The following is a 22274-nucleotide window of genomic DNA, read 5'->3' as shown; positions in this document are numbered from 1 at the left end:
GGAAAATTATTTTTGGGAAAGGGGGAAAATAACACAATGATTGATCCTCCACATCAGACCCACGTCAAAAATCACAACAATCCAGCTACTAAAAAATATGTGTATGAAGTTGAAGTTGTTGATAAAATGAAGTCCACACTGGACCAAAGCTGATCATTCTGACCTGACAGCAGCACTTGATGAAAGGTCAAGAGGCTCATCATTTTTTTGAATCATCCTCTGAATATCAAATGTCATTGCCGTCAGCTGATGAGACACTGACAGGAAGACAAACTAACTTCCTTTTCCTTTTGCAACCAACTAGACTCATCTTTCTTTCCAGATAACAATCAGTTTGTATAATTTACTTATTAGTTTTCCTATCTCTGAGTGTGTATATATTCTCTTTCCTCTCAGAGCTCAGCACAGCCACTGCCTCTAAACACAAGGAGGAGTTTCAGCTTCTCATCTCTTCGTATTAAAAGTAAGTGGATCATAGTGTATTTGTGGTGTTAAATGTCCTAGTTTAGTCAGAGACACTACCTTCATCTCAACGTTTCATTTATTGATAACTGTGTCATTATGTCAATGTGAAATTTCCACAGAAAGGCATAACAGTTATGACGGTGGTGGGTTCACACGGCGGAGAGGGTTGCTGTCGTTCTCGTCAGTACGAGAATCATCGAGAAAGGGTAAAAATGACATTTTCACAATTCCCGTCAAGTGAGTCAGCTTCTCATACTGTCTTTGATCTGCCAAGCTGATGACAATGAGATTCAAGATTCAAGTGTTTATTGACATATGCACAGGAAAAAAACATGTTCCTCTGTACAATGACATTCTTCCTTTGCTGTCCACAGAATGCCAACAATGTAATAAAGAAATAAATATCACCAAAATATACAATATATACAAAGTAAAACACTTGTAAAGCATTCCAGATTTGCACTGTTTTATTATTATTGTTGCAGCTTTTTCTTATTTATGCCGTGTAAAACACTTGTAAAGCACTTTTACACGGCATAAATAAGAAAAAGCTGCAACAATAACAATAAAACAGTGCAAATCTGGAATTTGTGCAGTAATGCATGTGCAAAATGTGACAGTTATGATGTAGATTAAACTCTTATCTGCTGTTTAGGAGTCTGATGGCAGTGGGAAAGAAAGAGTTCTTTAGTCTGGTGGTCTTGGATTTAACACTTCTGTACCTCCGGCGTGAGGGTAGAAGTGTGAACAGTCCGTGCTGGGGGTGGGTGGGGTCCTTGAGGATGGAGGCAGCTCTCCTGTGGACTCTGCGGTGGAAGATGCTCTGCAGAAAGGGCAGTGGAGTCTGCCCTACCTGTTGGGCCCTCTTAATAAAATAAAATATAAAATAACCTGACAAATCAGTTTATTCCCTTATGATGAACACTAGCTGGTCACAGCTTTAGATGCAAACTTTTGAAAGCTCAGTTTCTTTTTCATTTTTAATCCTTAGAGTCCGACCCAGATGAAGAGGGTGCCTCACAGCTATGCAACTTTCAGGACCAGATGAAGAAGACAGGCATGAATGAAGGTAACATCAAGTGGACGTGCCAAAGCATGACTAATACTAAATGGAGCATAGCAAACTTTAAGGCACAGCAGTTAAGTCAAGCTTGTACTAGGTGACTGGCATCGGCTTTTTCATTAATGCATCACAATTACCTACAGCTTGGCTACTGGTTGACCAATCATATTCGTACATGTGCACAGTACAACTTGACAAACTCTTGAACCTGATGCTTCTCACTATAGAGTGCCGAAGGAATTAGCCCTAAAACCTGGAAATAAGTGAGCATTTTTGCAGTCTGAGGATTTTTGGTTTAGTTATAGGACTAAAATAACATCTCTCGTCAACATATGCTTAAGATATCTTCACATTTTGCTCTACGACATGAAATACATCTGTAAGGAAAGAGAAAGAGCTATTTGTTAGTAACTTTGTTAACTTTGCAAGAGTTCCAAAAGATCTTACGTGGTAAAAACAACCCAGGCTCTAAGAAAAGGACATAACTGTTCTTCTAATTTCCAACACCCACGACATTTTAAAAGAATGTTGATGTTGCCTGTATTAAAATTTCAACATCAAAATGAGGAAAACATTACAGACAAATTTATAAAAAATGTTTTTGAAAAAAATGCTAGCTGACAATGTATTTCAGTATTTATCCCATTATTTGTGGCAACTAAATTAAGATGTTTTTTTTAATAATAAGCAAGTTAAAGGTGCAATATGTAAGAATTTGCTCAAAACATACAGAGGGCAGCAGATCACCAGAGTTAACACTTAACAACTGAACTGAGTTTGTAACTGAATTAGAGAAGCCACTTTGCCAGCGGTGTTCTTCAATAGTCTGTATTTAAGACAAGTGTGTCATCATCACATAGTTAAGAGACACATCTTCAGGCAGGTGGTCCAGTTGTGGTGGTAACGAAAATCCCTGCTGCGCTGCTGCCACTCGAGTCAAACCCTGTTGAACTAGACTGGCAGTTATATGGAAAATGCTATTGGTATTCACACAGGCCGAGGCTAGCTGTGCAACACAATGTTTTAGTAGCCTAAACCTAACCAACTATGAAACACAGGATGGTCTCAGGTGACCCAACACTCCCTGTGGACTGGGAGAAGTACATTTACCTAATTTCTGAGAGACAGGGCTGTAAAAACAGTGCATATAGTTTATCCTAATGTAATACACACCATACATTTCTCACTTGAATACAGGTACAAGCAGAGGCTGTACACATTTCCTCATTTTCCTGTGGTTCTGACTCTGGAGGTAATTTTCCATTTTGTCTTCTCCATTAAATCACCACAAAATCTAATTAGGAGACTAAACCGAGCCAACTAGACACCAGATGAATTGTAAGATAGGTGTAAAATAGAAATGTAGCGGTAACAGTTTTAAGATGGAATGACATATTGGTCCTTTTGTAAATTAATAAGACCACAAGAAATAAGAACTGTATTTCAGTTCTGAGATGAAAGGTATATATCTGATAACTCTGATCTCTAAAATTAATCAAAGAAATCACATTCAGGCAAGGGCGTGACTCTGTGAAGAAAAGTGGTGGGGACAGGCACAAATGACTAGCTTCAAACTGCCTTCAGCTATGTGATTAGGTGATGTGATGAGCAGGGGCGGTTCTAGGGGGGGCCAACAAGGGCCAGTGCCCCCGTAACTCCGAGTCTGGACCCCCCTGTGGCCCCCCCGACAGGGAGTCTGCATCAATAATACAATGACAGATTTCTTGCAATGATTTTGTTTTGAAGGGAAAGGCAGAAATAAAGTGTCTCAGCAGTTTACTACCCAATGAAAATTGCTGAAATTGTAAACACTGTTTTGTCTGAATGAGGGATTTATCTTTTTTTCCGGGTTGTATGTGCTCCCTAACAAAATAGGCCCCAACCTGGCCCCCCTATTAAAACGGTCCTAGAACCACCACTGGTGATGAGGAGATCCAGTGAGCAGTAACAGTGTTCCTGTGCATGTTGTTGGCTGTTTCTTGACGTGTCAGCAGATGCAGATGACATTTAACAGGTCCCTTGGAAAGTAAAAGCTTTTCTTGTCTGCACTTCCTCAAGGACTTTGTTGTTGTTGGCCAGTTGAGCTTCTGTCTTTTTGTTTACTTGGACCGTTGAACCGGGAGCCTGCTGCGGTGCTGGTGTCGCTGGCCTACTCCAAAACATTTTCATATTCGTCGGGTTCGTGTTGGTTTGTCTTCGTCTACTTGTCTTTGACTTGACTGATAGCAGTGTATATATAGTGGCCGTTTTTCGCTCTTGACTTGAACGCAGCACAGCCGCGGAGCGCTCGGGCACGCTCCCAGCTGAGCCGTTTCACTCTGTGAAGCACGCGGACCGTGGTGAGCGCGAGGCTGGATGCTATGTCTGTACGGGAATGGAGACGATAAAGTTCTACTGTCGTGTTACTGAGTACCCTTACAGAAACAGCTGAGAGTACTACAGTGTCTGTGGATTTAAGTAACAATGACTGATGCGGTAACGAGGAGAAGAAAAGGGCCCGGACTGACGAACTTCAGGAGCAGATGGAGTGAGTAGTGCATAGCTGACACAGCCGAAGCGATTAACATTCATTTGTTTACCTAGATTTGGACCAGATGTGTGAAATTCGGATTTGAAGCCCATGAAAACGGTAATCCGTAACACATGGACATCAAATCTTACGTTACCATTAAACCTTGTTTTGTTTAGTGACAAATGTTTCTTACCGTCGCATACCTGTTGGAAAGTGCAATGTTGACCTGTCTCGAGCAGGTCGTGCCTGCTTGTATATCCGGGTATCAGGTAGGAGTCAACCCCTGATCTAAATAGGAAGCTAGTCAGACTTAAAGTTAAGAGTTTGCATTAGTCATTGACATACGACCCTCCGTACTGTTTTGTGGTTGAATACCGTGGGCAAATTATAAGTTATAATAAAGTGCAGCATGGTGAAATATAAACCTGCCGAATTGAATAAAGCACGCCAATTATGTGTTTTGTTGCCCTCCGAGATATGAATGCTACCTCAGACGACTAGGACGTCAACGCGAATTCACGTGTGAGGCTGCTAAGTACAGTTTGGCAGGCTAAGGTACTTCCATTGGCGGCAGGTGCATATTTTAATTTAGAGTTTTGTGTTCCCGTACCCCAGTGAAACAAACTATTAACAACTGGTTCACTGTATCTATTTGCTGTGACAAGTGGCACTTAGTAGACTTCAGCATGTTTCCTAACTTGATAACTAAACGTTTTATTCCATCACTTAGGCCTATTAGCTATTTTTTTTTTATTATTAAACTGTAAAACTGGGATCGCCTAAACCTCAGGAACTGAGATGACAGTCAGAAAAAGCTCTTGTGTTGCAACACATGTTAGCAGGCCATAACATCATTTTAACACATCAAACTCCAGGCAAAGCATTAATGCAAGAATGTGGCCATTTACAAAACATAATTTAGAAGCTAAAAACTGCTATGTTTTGGATATAACTTGTAAAATAGTTAAATGGGTAGGTTGGCAGATTTTAATTGAGATCTGTGGGTTTGCAGCTTTTATCAGTGCAAATATAAGTGCAAGATTCAAGCAGCTTCAGTTGTGCCTTTGTGACGGCGCCATTCCTTTACTTAAAGAACTGAATGGTGTTGTAACATGTTGGGGAGCCTCAGGGCACGAGGCTGTTAAACAGGGCTCTTACTTCCACCCACATCATAGCTGAACAACAGTAGCACAACCAGGCAAATAGTGTAGGCTTAAACTCTGATGTAGTTGTCTATACCAAGAATAGATAAATGACAATTCAAGCTAGGATAATTTAGCTTCATGTTTTATGTTTTTCTCTGGGTAATTGAATTAATGCTGTGCGACAGCACGCCATGGGTGTGGAAACACTGCCATTGCTACTAACACACTACAACAACCTTGCCTTGTCAACAAAAGTTGTGTATTGCAGACATGAAGAAGCCTCGAGATTAGAGGTGAAACATCAAACAAAAACTGAAACAAGTCCAGTTGCCTAAGATACAGCACTTAGAATTGCAGACTTGAGGCTTTCATGAATGTTATTATCACAAACCTGGTCGGTAACCCAGAATGAAACCTGGACTTTGTCCAGTTAGATGCTCCATTTGTAAGATACAGCTCCAGTTTCTGTGTAGCGATCTTCTCTTCAATGGATTCATTATCTTGTATCAAGAACATTATAAATGGGCTTTTCTTTCTCTGTACACTAGAAGTACATAAGGTTGGATTCATGCAAATAACTTTTTTAGAGCCTGACCAATATAGTGGTTGGCTGATATTATTATTATTATTATTATTATTATTATTATTATTATTATTATTATTATTATTAGTGATATATCACTGATATTTCAGTATCAACATGTTTATTGTCATATGCAGTAATACGAAAACTCTTTTTTTAATTACAAATATTATTCCATCTACATACACGTATCAGAGGTTCGGCATATCAACTAAAAAAATTATTCTATGAGACTCAAAGTCACAGCTACTAATAATCCACAGGAGACGCTGTCCTCAATTTCCAAAAGCACTCTCCTTGTTAAAAAAAAAAGTTGTTGCAGAGATAGACTTTCCCAGCCTTCTGCTAGTCCTGTCACTTATCTTCCCCTAACATGAGATACCTTAACACTTCCAAGTAACGCTGGAACTTGTGACTTTCACTTTTACTTGTGTCATTTTCCAACAAAGTATCTTTCTGTTCCTTTTCTCTCTCCTGTTATCTGGATGTTGTTGTGACATCTAAGAGTTCACTTTTTTTCCCTCTTTGTTCATTTCAAGTCATACTAGAGTTTCTTAAGAGAGCAGTATTTTGAAAAATGTGAATTAAGAAGTGAGAAATATCAGTTGATCACCAAACTGTTGCCCCCAAGTGAGGTTTACTGTCTCAAAGTGAGCCCTAAGATGAAGAGAATGTAGTTTTTAAACTGTTATGTTATGTTTTTTCCTTAAACTATTAATTTATCATCTGAAAGACGAGGTTGGCAGTGTTTTTCTGTTGAAGGTTGACTTTTCCACATGACTTGAATGCAACACAAGAATGAAACTCATGTCATCACAGTCTTAAGTAAACAAATGATTCAGCTGTTAGACTGCTAGTGCTGCAATATACACAGAGGATTAATAGGAAAACTGACCTGTGTAGCAAAACCTCTGTTGTTGACAACAGGAAGATGTTAACATCGGTTGCTCTAAGTCATTACAATTTGCCATCCATATAAATGAGACTGTACTTTTACGGGCAGCTCTGGGTGGCTTAATCTGATAAAATAAAGATCCTATGGTTGACAATGACCAGAGCCATGCAGAGAAATCATACATCTAATACTGAAGTATATAGCACAGACATGATCAGAATGTCGTATTGTTTATTCTGCAACTGTCTGTTCTGGAGCACCTACTACATGTGTAAAAAAGTTCACACTGATGTTTCTTTGTTCTGGGATTCACCACCCTGTTACTGTTGAAAGGAGCACATTTTTGTTTCAGCTTTTGTGTTGGCCAAGTGATCTCAGTTGCCTTGTTGAAGCAGGTCAGTTTTGGGTAATTGTGTAACTGAAGGGTGTTTCAGAAAGTAGGATCTCTGATAAATGTCCAACCTACTACAGTAAACCAAGCCTGGATGCAGAATAGAGCACTAATAGCTGACCCCAACCTACTGGGTCATCAAAAAGAGGGATATGTGATATTATGTGATAACTGACAGGCTATTAAGTGATAATGGACCTACTGTCTGTCATTGGGCTATGTGTACTTTTGAGTGCTTGTTTATTTTTGTGACAATGCTTTGAAGACAGAGGCTATTTGTTACCTAATTATTAGTCCGGCCAACTTTCATGTGGGATTTTGTGGGACAGTGTAAGACAAACTTTTAAACCTTTATTTAACCAGGAAAAAAGACTCATTGAGATTTAAAAATATCTTTTGCAAGAGTGTCCTGGCCAAGACAGGCAGCAGCATATTCATACATACACACAAACACAAGGTAGACATAGACATTAAAAACACTCAGCATTCAAAACAGCAACATTTGAAGGTCAGCTACAGTAATAACAGCCTCAGGCAAAACATCTACAACCACATGTTTCTGCCTCCAGGTCATCCAATTTCACCTTAAAAGAGTTTAACGAGACCAACTCATTATGTTTCAAACTGTACATTAACTGTATCAGGGTCAGTTTGGAAGTAAAAAAAAACTAAATGTTTTTGGTGTTTGGCTGGGTTACTATTCTCTCAAACTTTGTCTAGTTCAGACAGAAAAATGCACTATGAGCCACACTCTAATGCAGGAAATTCAGTTTTATAAAGAACATTTGAATGAGTCTGATCTAAGTTGCCATTGAAATGTGACCAACCACACAAGCTGGTCAAGCAGGTTGTCAGGCATAGCTTAACGTCAGGCTTATCTTGCAATACAATCAGACAATCTGCCAGATTGAAACACAACGCTTTGTAAAAAAACATCCTGCCAAGCAGTCCCTCAAACACATGTGACATTTAGCATATTTTATTTTAGCACATGGGCTCAGTTATAAGTAACCTATGATTCAAAATTCAGACCTTTCACAATTTCACAGTATCTCAGACCAGATCCAAATGCACTGCAAAAAGTTGCTTTATCTAACCCATATGGACTCTGGCGCATTTTCCTGGTTAGTGCAGTTCATATGGGCTGGAGTCAAGTTGAACTGAAACAACCAGACCGAGACAGTCGCAAAGGTGGATCTCAGTCCACTTCCAAGCATGATGATCCAAAAATGATTCTGAACCAACCCATCTTCTGATTGTGAACTGATCAGGATCTGTAGCCTACAAGCTGTGTATTTACTGTATGTGTATCATTTCTACATTAATTTCTCTGATTAATGCATCAAAAGACCTTAAATCTGCTTGTGTCCTCCTCAACATAGGTTGTCCATTCACAGTAGTCCATCGAAATGTGTGCTAGGGCGATCCTTTAATAACCATTACTGTGCAAGACGACTCCTTTTTGTCCTGTCTCTACATGCAGTTAATGTACAGTCTAATTATACTGATAATGCTTATAATCCGTTATTTCATAAAAAGTTGATATGCATCACAAGCATTAAAGTGCTGTTTAGTTTGAGTTTGATTTCCCCATGTGTGTCCTGATGATGCAGGTTGACAATTGCCGAACTGTCCAATCAACAAATTACTCATCAGTCTGTATAACTTGTTTACTCTTTTTGGTTAATTTGTATAAAAGGCAGTGTGAACAGGAACCACACCCAAACTACAATGTAACAATGTATGATTCGTCTGAAATTGCTAGTGGTTGCAAACCTAACATAAAGTTAGCAATATTATATGTGATGTAGATAACAGCCATTAGTTAATGCAGTTTTTAATGGAAGGAGGCAGTCTCACAACTGCCTATTGATGCTACATTCTCTCTGTTGTGTAGGTGAGCAGCCAAAAGGTAACCATATCCCTGATGTCGCTGCGAAACACAGTGAGTACAGTAGCAGGAGGAACAAGAACCATTTTCTACATTATCCTTTTCCTTTTAAACATGTTATTTGTCATTTTATGTCCAGCCACTGGTAGAAGACAGAGTTTTGTTGGACTATTACTTTGATAACTTAAAAGGTGGCTCTAAAGTGTGTGGCTATTTCCTGTGCTGAGGAGCAGTTATTAAAATGGATGCAATCACAAAAATTACTTCACAACGTTTCAAAACATTTGTAAACACTTGCAACATAATCCACTTATTTGATCAGTACGCTCTGTATCAATGTTAGTGTCATACATCTTGAGTATACTAGAAACAGAAGGGGTCTAATCAGCCAGAATAATACAGCAGCACTAGCCTTTAAACTAGCAGGGGAAGTTCATGTTGTGTGAAGGTTTAAGTATTGAGCAGCTGCTGGTTTCCTTTCTCCATCAGGTGATGATGAAGGTGAACGACCAGGGGCCCTCAAGAGGTTTAGTGCCATGTGGTCCTCCTTCCGCAGAGGCAAACGAGACAGTGAGTATGACATTACATTACATAAAAGTTCTTCCTATTTCTTATTCACTTTCCACTTAAGGCCTGTCAGACCAGAAGGTGGTCCTGTGAAATTAATTTGTGCATCCTCACAAAAAAGGTAGAGCTGGATCTTTAGTCACTTTATCATTAGGGGCTAACGACCTCTGATATTTTATAGTCACAAGGGGGGTGTAGAATTGCTGGTCTGCACACATACTGAACAGACCTCAACAACTGTATTGAGCTGCTGTAGGTTGTTGTGATCAGAGTACTAATGCAGAACACAAAATCGTACTTCTCAGAGACATAGACATGGACACGATACACACATTTTTCGCTTCAGTGTGACCTGGGCTTTCGGATTAGATGTCATTATCGCTGATGTCCATCACAACTTCAGTAGATCATCTTGACCATGTCTACATTCCTGTGTACTAATAAAGTGACTGATGAGTAGATGAGCAGCTGTTTCAAATATGGATTATGATAAATGTCATTTGTTCTACAATGAAAGACCCCTGACACATTTTGTTTGCATTTTCCTCAGAGTACATAAATAGCTGTGTTAGTGTTAGGGCTGTGTTTTAAAGATCATATTTTCCATTCAATCTTCATTTCAATGATCCAATTGATTGCTTCATTCAGCTGATTCATAAAATCTCAATTGATCTTTCAATATATGCCCTTTTTAAAAGTAATGAATTATAAATTAACTCCAATCCTCCAAGCACCAAATGCAGGTAGATTGTCTTTTGTTGTTTAAAACAAAACAGTAATTAGATTAAAAAACTCAGCTGGGGGTCTCTGCCACATTTTGGTGTCATTTATTTATTTATTTGTTTATTGGAAAAGGACACTGCTCAGCTTCGGAATGATCTGCTGTCCCAATCAAATCAATTCAGGAAATCAGTGGCAGTACCAATCTCTAGTCAGTGTGGCAGCAATCTCCAGAACAACTGAGCCTCAGGTCCCAACTTCATTGATTCATCAAGGAACACGTTTTTTAGGTTGAACCTACAGTATATCTGTAAGGCAAATTAAGCTCAATTAATATTTATCCAGGTATTAAAGTAACAGTTTATCAAAAAAGAAAGTTATTGTTAAGAATGATTTGTGCTATAACAGGCTAAACTGTGACCTGACCACTGGTAGGATGTATACCACCCAACCATGGATGGCGCCTTTGCTTGCAGCATTCTCAACAACTGTAGTGCAGGGGGACTATTTAAAACCTACAAACACGATAGAGTTTCCTAAGTTTTTGGAGGCACTGAGATCTCAAATTGATTTATTTACACCCTATTTTAAGATGAAATCTTCACTGTAGCAACCAAGCTAAAAGCAGTTTTCATTTTTTAGGTGCAGTTTCCATGTTTTGGTGGAGTAGGGTTTGAACCATCAGGCCTTAAACACACAGAGACAAGGCTGCCAACCTGAGCATTGAAAACCTCTTGCTGGGCTGCTTTTATTTGAGACAAAAAGGGAGGAATGCAGCAGAGAACACATGAGCAGGCTTGCAGCATGTGAAGGAGACAGGGCTGTTTGTATGGAAGTGAAGTGGCTTGTTAGGGACAAAATAAAAACATATTTTTGTAGAATAACGTGCTCTATCCATAGCGGGGATAAATATAGCTATATTCAAGAGTCAGTCTCTTCCCAACAGTTTTCAATATCAGAACCTGCCTAATCATTAGCTGGATCATGGACAAAAAATCTGTGAAATTAACCTCATTGCAACAATTGCTTAAATTTACCAACCACACTGTAACATAGTTCAAATCTGCTGTGCTGTGTTAATAACAGCAGATCCAGTCAAGATCAGTGGATGTTGACAGTCAGGAGTTAAAATCATAGAGTGAATTCTAATTGTTTGCTTTCTGTTCAAGTTGCTGCCCATCCTTCTCAGAACATTTCAAAAATATTGAATTATTATTATTTGAGTTGGGACTGTCGCCAACATATGTCTGGGCAGGAGAAATGATGTTAAAGTTGGGAAGATGTTCAACATTTGGATAAATGCTTACGCTAGCAATGTTGCGACTCCAGCTCTGTTCTTTACACACAGGCATGAGATGGAGATCCACCTGAGCATCTCACTCTTTGAAAGAAAGAGATACTCGAGTGTTAAACTCCTTGAAAAAGAAAAAACAACGAGCAAGTGGAAAAATGTTGTGTCCCTTAATCGAGGGTATTCTTGATAATGATTCAACACATCTGAATGTCACATGGCTCTGTCTTGTTGGCCATGTCTTTCTGTCCACCTTCTCATGACCCATGTAGTACTTTTCCTCTCCTCCAGGTGAGATTGTCTGTGTCTCAGACCATATTTATTTAACTTTCTGGTCTCTACAGCAGTAGCAAGTGACAGGCCTGTAACAAGGCAAGGTGGAAAGGCATTTCACTACTGTGATGTGAGCCATCACAGTTCAGGGACCAATTGCTGATCTAATGAGGCCTGTAAACCTTTCCATCTGGATCCCAGGGTTAACCCTGCATGCTAAAGCACAATGTATTTCTGCATCTTGGTGTAGGAGTCAAAGACACTGAGCCGACAGAGCCGCTAGGCCCAATGGTGGCAAACGAGACATCCAGACAGCACCGCTACGTCAGCGGTCAGTACTTCTTTGAGTATCTGGTGGTGGTCAGTCTCAAGAAGGCCAAGGGCAGCAGCAGCTACGAACCACAGATCACCTACCAGTTTCCCAAGGTCAGTTTCATGATAGACTGCAAACATATTCAGTAGGTCAGCCTTACAAAGTAAACATTGGAGTGTTTTTTTAAGTGAGACGGATGACAGTTATGCACATACACATTGCCACGGTTACACAGGGTGATTGATGTCGGAAGAAATGGTTGTTTAAACAACAATAAGCAACATTAAAATGAAATGCATGACAGAACAGAGGAAACTCTTCATAGGAAATAGATTTATTAGGAGGATGGCTGCTTTGTGCTTAACTAGTCGGGAGTTAAATAATCAATTGAGAGAATACACATATTGTTTCTGCTGCTGGAGAATTGCAGTAGGTAATGTCATTAATATTGTCCTGATTAAATCACCCCTCCAGGCACTTTTTCTTCCTGTCTAACCACCAATGTTCCTCCTCAGACAGAATGGGGGTGTGGATGATAGTCAAATGTAATTATTACCGTCAACTGCTGTACAGGCAAGATCAACATCATTAGCATGGATTAGAGATTATTCATAGTGGTCATTGAGTAACTGCAGAGTTTATTCATGTTCAAACTTTAACCTGTACTGTACATGTACTGCAACTAAACAACTTCTCTGCTAAACTTTCCCCTCAGCTCCAGTCGCTAACACCTTCTCCTCCTCCTCCTCCTCCTCAGTTAAATATCTGTGTTTTTCCTCATATGCAGTCAACCAGTTTTTGAAGGGACAGTTGAGGGCCACTGTAACAATGTTCAAGGTCCTGGCCCACCTGGCTCTCAAAGGGAATAGGAGATGAGCCCAAGTGCCATAGATGGTTTAGATAAGGCCCAGGGTGTATCAAGGGGGCAGTGCATGGAACACTTTACTAAAACGGGATCAGTTATGTCCAAAGTACGATCAGGCAGACCCAAAGTGACCACAACACCAGAACATTTAATTATCAAGCCTAAGAGTTAAACAAAAGCAACTTCATCACAGATATAGAATTAACTAAATACCAAAAAAACAAAAGACTTTAACCAGATAAAGTCTTGTCAACAGACGGTTGTCTGGTGTCTCAGAGGCTGAGTAGCAGTTTCAAAACCACTTCTCTGTAGTAGAAACAAGGTTAAACCCTTGGTCTGAGCTAAACAATACCAGAATGTATACTTTTACAAAATGTTACACTAGTTTGAGATTTATTAATACCATTTCAAAAATGAATACATATAAAATATGAACAGAACTTTCTTTTATTATCCACTATTATCCAGTCAGTCCTAAGTGAAATGGATTACAAATATCAGCAAATGTGAATTTGCAGACATGTGCTTGAAGTTGTCTTGCTTCAGTTGCATGTAGCTGCTGGGAAGTAACAGCATCCTCAGATCTATGCATATACTTGCATACAAGCCCATACCCGCATTTAAAGGCTGCATCAGAGGTGTTTCCCATACAGGTATAGGTATTTGAACAATGTTACCACTGATGCAACGTGGTTTTAAGAGTGACCAGGTTTGATTCATGTATCATATTTCAGGCTGGCCAAAGGAGGATGCTCCAAATTTTTATTAACCACCCTTCAAGCCTTCAGGAAGTTAGTGTGAAACGAAGTCAGTCGTATACTATTCTAAAAGCCATGCTGTAAAAATACAGTTCAGAGTGTAAAATCAGATACAGCCTCTTGAACTGGATCTCCTGAGGACGAACTGGGGAACTTCATTCCCACTGTAAAGAAAGGGAAACTAATCAGTAAGATGTTGATGAAGGTTCTCAGTCATCCAGGTCATGGTAAGTCTAAGTGCTGTATCGTATGCAACTGGATTTGTTTCAGTTTCTTGAAGACGTTTCACGTCTTATCCAAGAGGCTTCTTCAGTTCTAACTAATTGGAGAGGAGTTAGCTGGCTTTTAAACGCCGTGTGGGAGTGTCCTTAGAGTCTGTGTGTGAGTGTCTGTCTCTGTCTGGATTATTTTAAAGAACAGAGGTGTGTGTTTGTTAACCTGCAGAGAGATGGGATGGCGAGATTTCAGAAGGAGGAGGAGGAGAAGACGCTCAAGGCAATCACTCTCTTTTGTTTCCCAGAGGGCATCAACTGGGCCCCTTTGACAGAATACCACAGGTACAACAGCTACTCTGTCAGCTGGTTTATCACTTTAATGTTCCTGTATTTAGGGTTCAGTGTATTGTACATCACTATACAACTTTTGTTGTGAGTTTTACTTGTCTAATTCCAGTGAGACCTTCTCCTTTGTTCTGACTGAGATTGATGGCAGTAGACGAAATGGATACTGCAGGAGGTTACTGGTCAGTAGGCTGAAGTTGTCTTTACTGTGTCATCATTTGATCTCATTTTCTTATGTTTATTAAATACTCTCTCCATACAATCTCCAATCTACAGCCTGGAGGGCAAGGAGCTCGACCACCTGAGGCTTACTGTATCATCAGCTCGCTGGCTTGCTTCGGCCTCTTCTCTAAGGTGAGTTCAACTAAACACTTGCAAAAGAGAGAATCTTTTTAAGTGTCCTTCAGCTTCTTTTAATGTGACTAAACTAAGCTGTATTTCTCTACAAACATATACATTTCCAACATATCAAATTGTGAATTACATCAAATAGGTGTTTGTTGTTTGTGGGCTGCCCTTTGACTCCAAGAAAATGCCTTTCAGACATTCAGTTCTCCCCCTCTCTTTCTTTATGTATCACCTCATTAACTCTTTCTGGACATTTTTTATTTTTTTTTTCAAATACAGTTGAAAGTACCAGGATTTCTGCATAAATTGGTCATAAAATGTGTTCTGATCTTCATCCAAGTCACAACAATAGACAAACACAGTTGGCTTAAACTAATACCACATTAACAATGAATGTTTTCATGTTTTTATCGAACACAACATGTAAACATTCACAGTGCAGTGCATGACTTATCCAAGAGCTAATTGGAGCCAGGAGTCAGCCAACCTCGAGTACAATCAATGAGTTTGGCTATTGGGGCAGAGAAAATGTTTTTTTATTCTAATTTTTCTAAGAACATTCGATCTTATCATAATAAGACATCTCATCATTACCTGTTGTCTGGGTAAGTATTATATACATTCTACAGCACTTGTTCGGTCAGTACAACAGATGATGTCATACTTAGGACTCTGCTAGTTTGAGGTTTACATTAATTTATTTCCACTTTTTCAAGCACTGTAATTAGCATTACTGAAACTCAGTGCATGCAAAGCATATCAGTGCCTTGTGGACTGAAAGTGTTCTTAGCAGATCTGTTTGTATGGCATTTTAAAATGAAAAAAGCACTCACTGCTTTAGAGAGTCCACTGGTGACCTGTATCTTTTAGAATACATTATAAAAAGGATAAAGGATTCTTTTCTTTTCTTTTTTTTTAAGTTTGACAATTTCTAAAGGACGAATTGGGTTATATTGATATTTATTGGTGCTGTATAATTAACATGTGGTGTTCTCCCATGTGTGCACAGATATTCGACGAAGTGGAGAAGCGGCGGCAGATCTCCATGGCCATGATCTACCCATTCATGCAGAAGCTGAGGGAGGCTCCATTCCCAGCTCCCGGAAACACTGTGGAGATTAAGAGCTTCATTCCTGAGTCGGGCACTGAGGTCAGACCAAAACCCTGCCTTCTGCTCACAAGAATTACTCAAAGTTTGATGATACAGATATTAAAAGTTCAGGTTATATGAAAATATACTATGTAGATCCACAGAATAGTCGCTGTTCTTGTCTTATGAAATTTGATGACTTGAATAAGAGTGTAAAGGAGTAGTTTGTAAGAGTTGGCCTGAATTTTAGTATAAAACATAAAAAAATAAAACATTATTAGAGTTTATCAACAGCTTGTGAAAAAGCAGTTTTGACATTATGTACTGTTACACAGTGACGTCTACTGAAGTTAGCATGCTAACCAGTTAGCCCCGGCCCGTCCTGTCTCGTAATATCACTTTTTACGTAGGAGGTGATGATCTGATAGTTCCTCTAGTTTCATCTGGGAGATATAAGCGCAGAGAGTTCACTACTTGGTCTAATAAGTAAACAAGATAAACCCGGAAATACAGTTTTAGTAAAAAGTTTACACACTCTGGCAGAAATTGTGATTTTTCTTTGGCAATTTTTCAGTGAATATGTATGATAATACAAAAACTTTTCTTTCACTGATGGTTAGTGGTTGGGTGGAGCTATTTATTATCAAACAATTGTGTTTTCTCTTTTTAAAATCATAATGACAGCAGAAACCGCCCAAATTACCCTGATTAAATACATTAACACAACCTAGTTCCTAAAACCGTGTATTGCCCCCTTTAACGTCATTGACAACTTGAAGTCTTTTCTGGTAGTTTTGGATGAGGCACTTTATTTTCTCAGATAGTAAAGCTGCCCATTCTTCTTGGCAAAAAGCCTCCAGTCCCTGTAAATTTTTGGGCGGTCTTGCATGAACTGCACGTTTGAGATCTCCCTAAAGTGCCTCAATGATATTGAGGTCAGGAGACTGAGATGGCAACTCCAGCCACTCACTCTTTGCTGCTGTAGCCAATGACAGGTAGGCTTGGCCTTGTGTTTTGGATAATTGTCATGTTGGAAGGTCCAAGTACAACCATTTCATCATAGACCTTGTTGACTCCTCTCCAAATGTAGTGTTTATGGTTGTGGCGAAAAAGTAGAATTTTGGTTACATCACTCCAAATAACTTTGTTCCAGAAGTTTCGAGGCTTGTCTCTGTGCTGACTCAACCATGCAGCCCATTTTTCTTCAAGTGCCTCATTATTGTGCATCTTGATACAGCCACACCACTGTTTTTTCAGGGAGTCCCGTATGTCAGCTGAAGTATTTGTGGGATTTTCTTTGGATCAGCACTGGATGTAACATGCAAGGTCTGTCAGGAGCCCAGAAACGCACTAACTTTTTTATACACCCACACTGATTACAAGCAAACAGATCAAAGGGGAGGATGGTTACCTTTAGTAGCCATTTAAACCTGTGTATGTCAACTTGTGTGTTATTATCAGGCCAAAACCTCCAGCATATGCAAACTTTGATCAGGGTCTTTTGGACATTATGATTTAAAAAGAGCAAGCACATTTGTTTGATAATAATTGGCTTCACCCAACCACCAACCAAGAGTGAAAGAAAGGTTTTTGTATTATCATTCATATTCTCTGAAAATTGGCCAGGGTATGTAAACTTATGAGTGCAACTGCATGCCAAAAGGGGAAATGTTTTTTACAACTATTTTTCTTACTTGGAAGAAAAAAGACAACTGTCCACCTTCTGAATTCAGAAATAATTATGTATAATATTGCTCCCACACACAACATGACTACAGTGTAACCCAGTGCCTTTTATATAGCGTGTTGAAACCTGTGGTTGTGATTTCATGGAGTTGTGTCTGAACCTGTCCAGTATTACCCAGCCTCCATCACACTTGTCCTATCAGGCTACTTACCACAGTTGAACAGCCCATAGTCACCTGAAGTATTCACTGATGCTGACCATTGTTTGTGCTACAGTCACTGTGACCAGCCCTCAGGGTGAAGGAGGGACAAAGACATGGTTCTTTGGCCATGAAAGAGGTGGTAGGGGTTATGTTTTAAATACGTGTAACTATGTAACATCCTGTAAAACACTAAAACAAACTTGCTTCTCATGCTTTTCTTTAGAGAAAAACAAAAACGTTAGTGCCTTCACAATCTGACAGTGTGGTGAGAGTTGAAAGTCAGTCACTTGTCTGTTCAGTGATGACATATAAGTGACAGTGGTGGTGACTCTCCACTAGATCATCAGTCTGACCCGGCCGTTGGATTCCTGGCTGGAACACGTTAACTTCGCCACACTCTTCAGATGCCTGAAAGACGAGGAGGTGTTGCTGGTGTTTGCTGCCGCTGTCCTGGAGAGGCGGATTGTTTTCATTGCTGATGAACTGGGGTACTATACACAAACCTGTACATTATAATTACACAACACACAGAGAAAGCATGCAACAGTGAATAAATACAGTAATTTATACAAGAACTTACACATGAGAACATCAAAATCACTGCTGTCCTTGTCCCAAAAACCACCAGGAAATTATGCGGATTCATATCATATGCAGATGAGTAATTTCTAACCAATTCAGTAAAAAATAATCAGTGAATGAGAAGTACAATACATATACTAACAATCATAATAATTATGAAGTTTAGCTCAGAGGGACAAACTGCACATGGTCATAATTTAAAAAGTATTTGGAGTAAAGTTTTGTTTTTTGCAAAGTCCCATGAGTTTATTAGAAATTTTACATTAATTCTTTCTGAGAAAATCCATGACATGAACTGGGAAAAGTTCAGAATTCTGAGTGAGTTGGCATGGAACGACCTATTTGTAAATCAGTATCTGTAGGATATTCCTGAAAGTCAATAAAAAATAACAATGAATTGTCACACTATAAGCAATAAACAGAGGTGGAGTAATGTGGCTGTATGTTTAAAATTCTCCCTATTTTGTTCTTCTAGTTCTACAACCACTTAGACCATATCCATTCTTTATTTCTCTACCTCAACAGCAGAAAGAACCAGGCAATTATTTTTTATGGCTTATGATAGAGACACTCATTTTCTCTTCAATGCAAACTCAGTTCACTCATATTTGAAATTCAAACGATGACACAGTTTGTGCATTTTCACATCAAAAGCCATCCAGCTCATAAAAGTACATAATCTCTCTCTTTCCTAGTAGGCTGTAGGTAGTCAGTTTAGCTGACAGTAAATTAACTAAGCCTGGACAATTAGTTTATGATCAGCTCTGATGTGAGCTCTCTTGTCTCTACAGCACATTATCCCAGGTCATTCATGCAGTGACAGCCCTCCTCTACCCTTTCACCTGGCAGCACACCTTCATCTCCATTGTTCCAGAGATCCTGATCGATGTAGTGATGGCACCCACACCCTACCTGCTGGGAGTCCAGAAACACCTGCTGGACCTGGTCACTGACCAGAGTGATGTAAGTGATTTCAGTGAGATAAAAAATGACTGTGGTCCCCGATGAAAAGACCTTCAAAACCAGTTCAAAAGTGACTGTGCCTTCTATTTGAAGACATGAATAAACATTCGAATTTAGACCATATCTCACCAGGATCTGCAATGCTGGTACTCAACTGAGACCTCCCAGACTGGGACCAGCATATGTTTGATAGGATGCAGCACATCCTTTGTCACTATCAGATACATATTGTGTTATATTTAGATAGATAGATATTGAGGTAAATAAAATAAAATGCTGAGGTTTCATGGAGTAAAGGTTAGTGGAACATAAGGTGCAAGAGAATAAGGTGCAGTTTTATTTAAAATGATAATTTAAAGCGCAAACATTGTGTGTGTGTGTGTGTGTGTGTGTGCGTGCGTGTGTGTGTGTGTGTGTGTGTGTGTGTGTGTGTGTGTGTGTGTGTTGGAGTGAGCGTTATAAAGTCTGATGGCACCAGGTAGGAATGATTTTAGGTTGAGGTATGGTGCGGAGTGGTGTCTGATGCAGGATACAACATTTTGGAGTTGTGTGTAGCTCTTTGGCCCTAATTCCAGTCCACAAACAAAGGGTCGATGAGTCGACGGGATGGTGTAGGGGAGAGAAAAAGGGGGAGGGAGCTCTCGCAAACAGTAACATCACTCAGCTGTTACTACACACTTCTCCCTGCTCATTTTTAGTGATTATTTTAATTCCCTCTATTAATCAATTGAGATAAATAATGTTCAGCTTTTAACAATAATATTAGTTTTGGTTACTGTTAGCCCCCAGGTGTTGTCCAATATGCATTAGGGAACTGTCTGTCACATTTTGGCTCCTCCTGACGTGCTACAACAGCATGCAGTCTGTGGTCCGGGAACTTGTGATTTACAAATTAAGCACTGATCAAATGTGTCTTCATAGAAAAACCTGTAATTATAAATTTGACTACAGGGATCAGGGCTGAAGACCCCAAAATTTGATGGCAGCAGTTGTACCTTTTGAGCCACAACCTTTACATGTATTAAATAATATGAAGCATAGTTTCAGTGTATGCACTTATGAGCTACTTTACAGCATAAATAAAAAGTTATCTTTCATTTTATATTTATGTATGAAACTGTTTCCATTACAATGTCCTGGAAGCTTATTTTTGGCACCTCGTTCCATATTTATAACATTTTGTATGCATTGAAATTCAGTCTTTGTGCTGAAAACATTTCAACAAACAGTGTGATATAACTGGAGATATAATTTGAAGAAATGGCTTCTTATTAATAAATATCGTCTGACAAATCATGAAATTGATCCCAGGAATCTCAGTGAGTGCTCACTGGGGTCATGGAGAGCAAACAAAACATCTTTTTAAGCACACTGGAGTGACCTCCTTACTCTGTCCTCTTATTGTTTGTGTAACACAGCTGCTGGTGGTCGATTTGTCTGTGGATAACGAGGAAACCTTCATTGTGTCCGTAAGTGATGTATCAACAAAAATGCTTGAGTAAATCTTTTGGTTATCTGTTATCCATTTGAAATTTAGATTAAATAACAATTGTATCAAAGTCAAACATTTGTGTTTACGTGAATTATAAAATCTTCCTTCTCCAGATTGGTGATGAAAGCTCTATTCTGCCCCCGAAGCTCCAAAGTGAAATACTTGAGGCACTAAGTCACAGACAAGAAGCACCATGTGAGTGAACTACAACCACGCTAAACACAGGAGTGTCAGAAACAAAAGTAATGCTCTGCCATCACAAATGATTTATGTCCTGTCCTTTCAGCGGTGGAGGAGCTGAACCGGGTAGTATCGGAAGCCTTCCTGCATTTCTTTGTGAAAACAGTTGGCCACTATGCCTCGTATGTGAAATACGGCCGTGCTGGAGAGCCCGGAGTGTTTGAAAAGAGAAGTTTCTACAAGGCAATTGAGTCCAAGACCACTCGACACTTTGTCAAGAAATTCATCCAGACGCAGATGTTTGACCTGTTTATCCAGGAGGTAGAGCAACAGCACCCTGGGCCACAGCAAGGTGAGGATAAGGAATCTCTGACACACACACACACACACACACACACGTTTTTCACAGTGCACTGATTCAATGTCCTGTCCCTTGTCCTGCAGGAATATTTCACACAAAGATCCTTGAATACCAAGAGAAGAAGAAACGGGACAAGGCAAAGAAACACAAGCTCTGAGCATGGGACCCTGGGTGTATATAAAGGAGAACATAGGAAATGATGTGATGTGATGTGATGTGTTGCGCTGTGTGTTTTTTTCCCTTTGTCAGTTTAGTTTTAAATCATTATGTTCTAATGTGTGAATTACTGTATGGCTGTATGTTGCTGCTACCCTCTGAAACACTGGCAGGATGAGAGACTACAGTTCTATGTGTTGGTTTTAGTCTTTCACTGATGAGCAGGAGAATCATTTCAAATAAAGGCTACTTTTTTTAACTCCACATACTTGGTGACATTAGGAAACTTGGCCCCAGTGGCTTGAAGCCTTTTGTGTTTATTTCTACCTATCTACACTATACCTGTCCATTGCTATACTTGTGATTGACCTCCTTCCTTTCCATAAACAAAAATGCAGCATATGTAGCTGAGTAATCAACTCTAGTTCCCTCTTAAAAGATGTACAAGAACTGTATCTGAGTCTGGCTGGGTTTATGTTGCCAAAAGAATGATGTTAATTCGAAAGCGCAAAAAAAAAATGCAAATGATCTACTTTTCTGGTGGAAAGTTTTCAGTGTTTATCTACAGCAATGAGGACAGAGAAAGACACTGCTGTTGGAAACTTTGTGTGGCTAGCGTGATCTTTACAGACATAGCACGGCACAGGTTTTGGCCACTAATCAAATCAAGTTCTAATGGCTGTAACTTCTCAGGGTCCTTGAGGCATGCAGGCCCTGGAGGGTCAGATATGCCCAAAAAAACTTCATATGGCTGATATGAAGAGGAGACATGATAAAGAATTTTCGGATTGGGTGTTTCAAAAAAGCTTTCTGTTGTCATGACCTGAATCCTAAAGGAAGTTGGCCATTTTGAATGTAGTGTTATCTTTTTGCTTATGTACAGGGGCTGTATTTTCGACTTCAAATTGGGTCAGTGAAGTC

The 22274-nt window shown here is 39.5% G+C and overlaps 1 protein-coding gene across 2 annotated transcripts in view; it reads left to right on the top strand.

Annotated features, from left to right (window-relative positions):
* dennd2da (DENN/MADD domain containing 2Da) overlaps positions 1-21803 on the top strand; it is a 29975-nt gene extending 8172 nt beyond the window's left edge. Inside the window, exons 2-17 of one of the 2 annotated variants that reach the window (XM_030422506.1) lie at positions 397-463; positions 585-671; positions 1457-1534; positions 8952-8999; positions 9435-9515; positions 12047-12222; positions 14177-14289; positions 14405-14474; positions 14569-14646; positions 15650-15790; positions 17959-18107; positions 18993-19164; positions 20583-20633; positions 20770-20851; positions 20943-21188; positions 21281-21803. In XM_030422506.1, the coding sequence (XP_030278366.1) occupies positions 397-463; positions 585-671; positions 1457-1534; positions 8952-8999; positions 9435-9515; positions 12047-12222; positions 14177-14289; positions 14405-14474; positions 14569-14646; positions 15650-15790; positions 17959-18107; positions 18993-19164; positions 20583-20633; positions 20770-20851; positions 20943-21188; positions 21281-21354 (1713 nt within the window). In that variant the 3' untranslated portion in view covers positions 21355-21803. Of the gene's footprint in view, positions 1-396; positions 464-584; positions 672-1456; positions 1535-3743; positions 4056-8951; positions 9000-9434; positions 9516-12046; positions 12223-14176; positions 14290-14404; positions 14475-14568; positions 14647-15649; positions 15791-17958; positions 18108-18992; positions 19165-20582; positions 20634-20769; positions 20852-20942; positions 21189-21280 lie in introns of those variants that run through there. The other variant, XM_030422507.1, reaches the window with a different exon arrangement.
* Positions 21804-22274: the final 471 nt, after the last annotated feature.

The sequence above is a fragment of the Sparus aurata genome, chromosome 7 (assembly GCF_900880675.1).
Source record: "Sparus aurata chromosome 7, fSpaAur1.1, whole genome shotgun sequence".
Taxonomy (NCBI): Eukaryota; Metazoa; Chordata; class Actinopteri; order Spariformes; family Sparidae; genus Sparus; species Sparus aurata.
The sequence above is the reverse complement of the archived record's forward strand: the minus strand, read 5'-3'. Positions and strand labels throughout refer to the sequence as shown.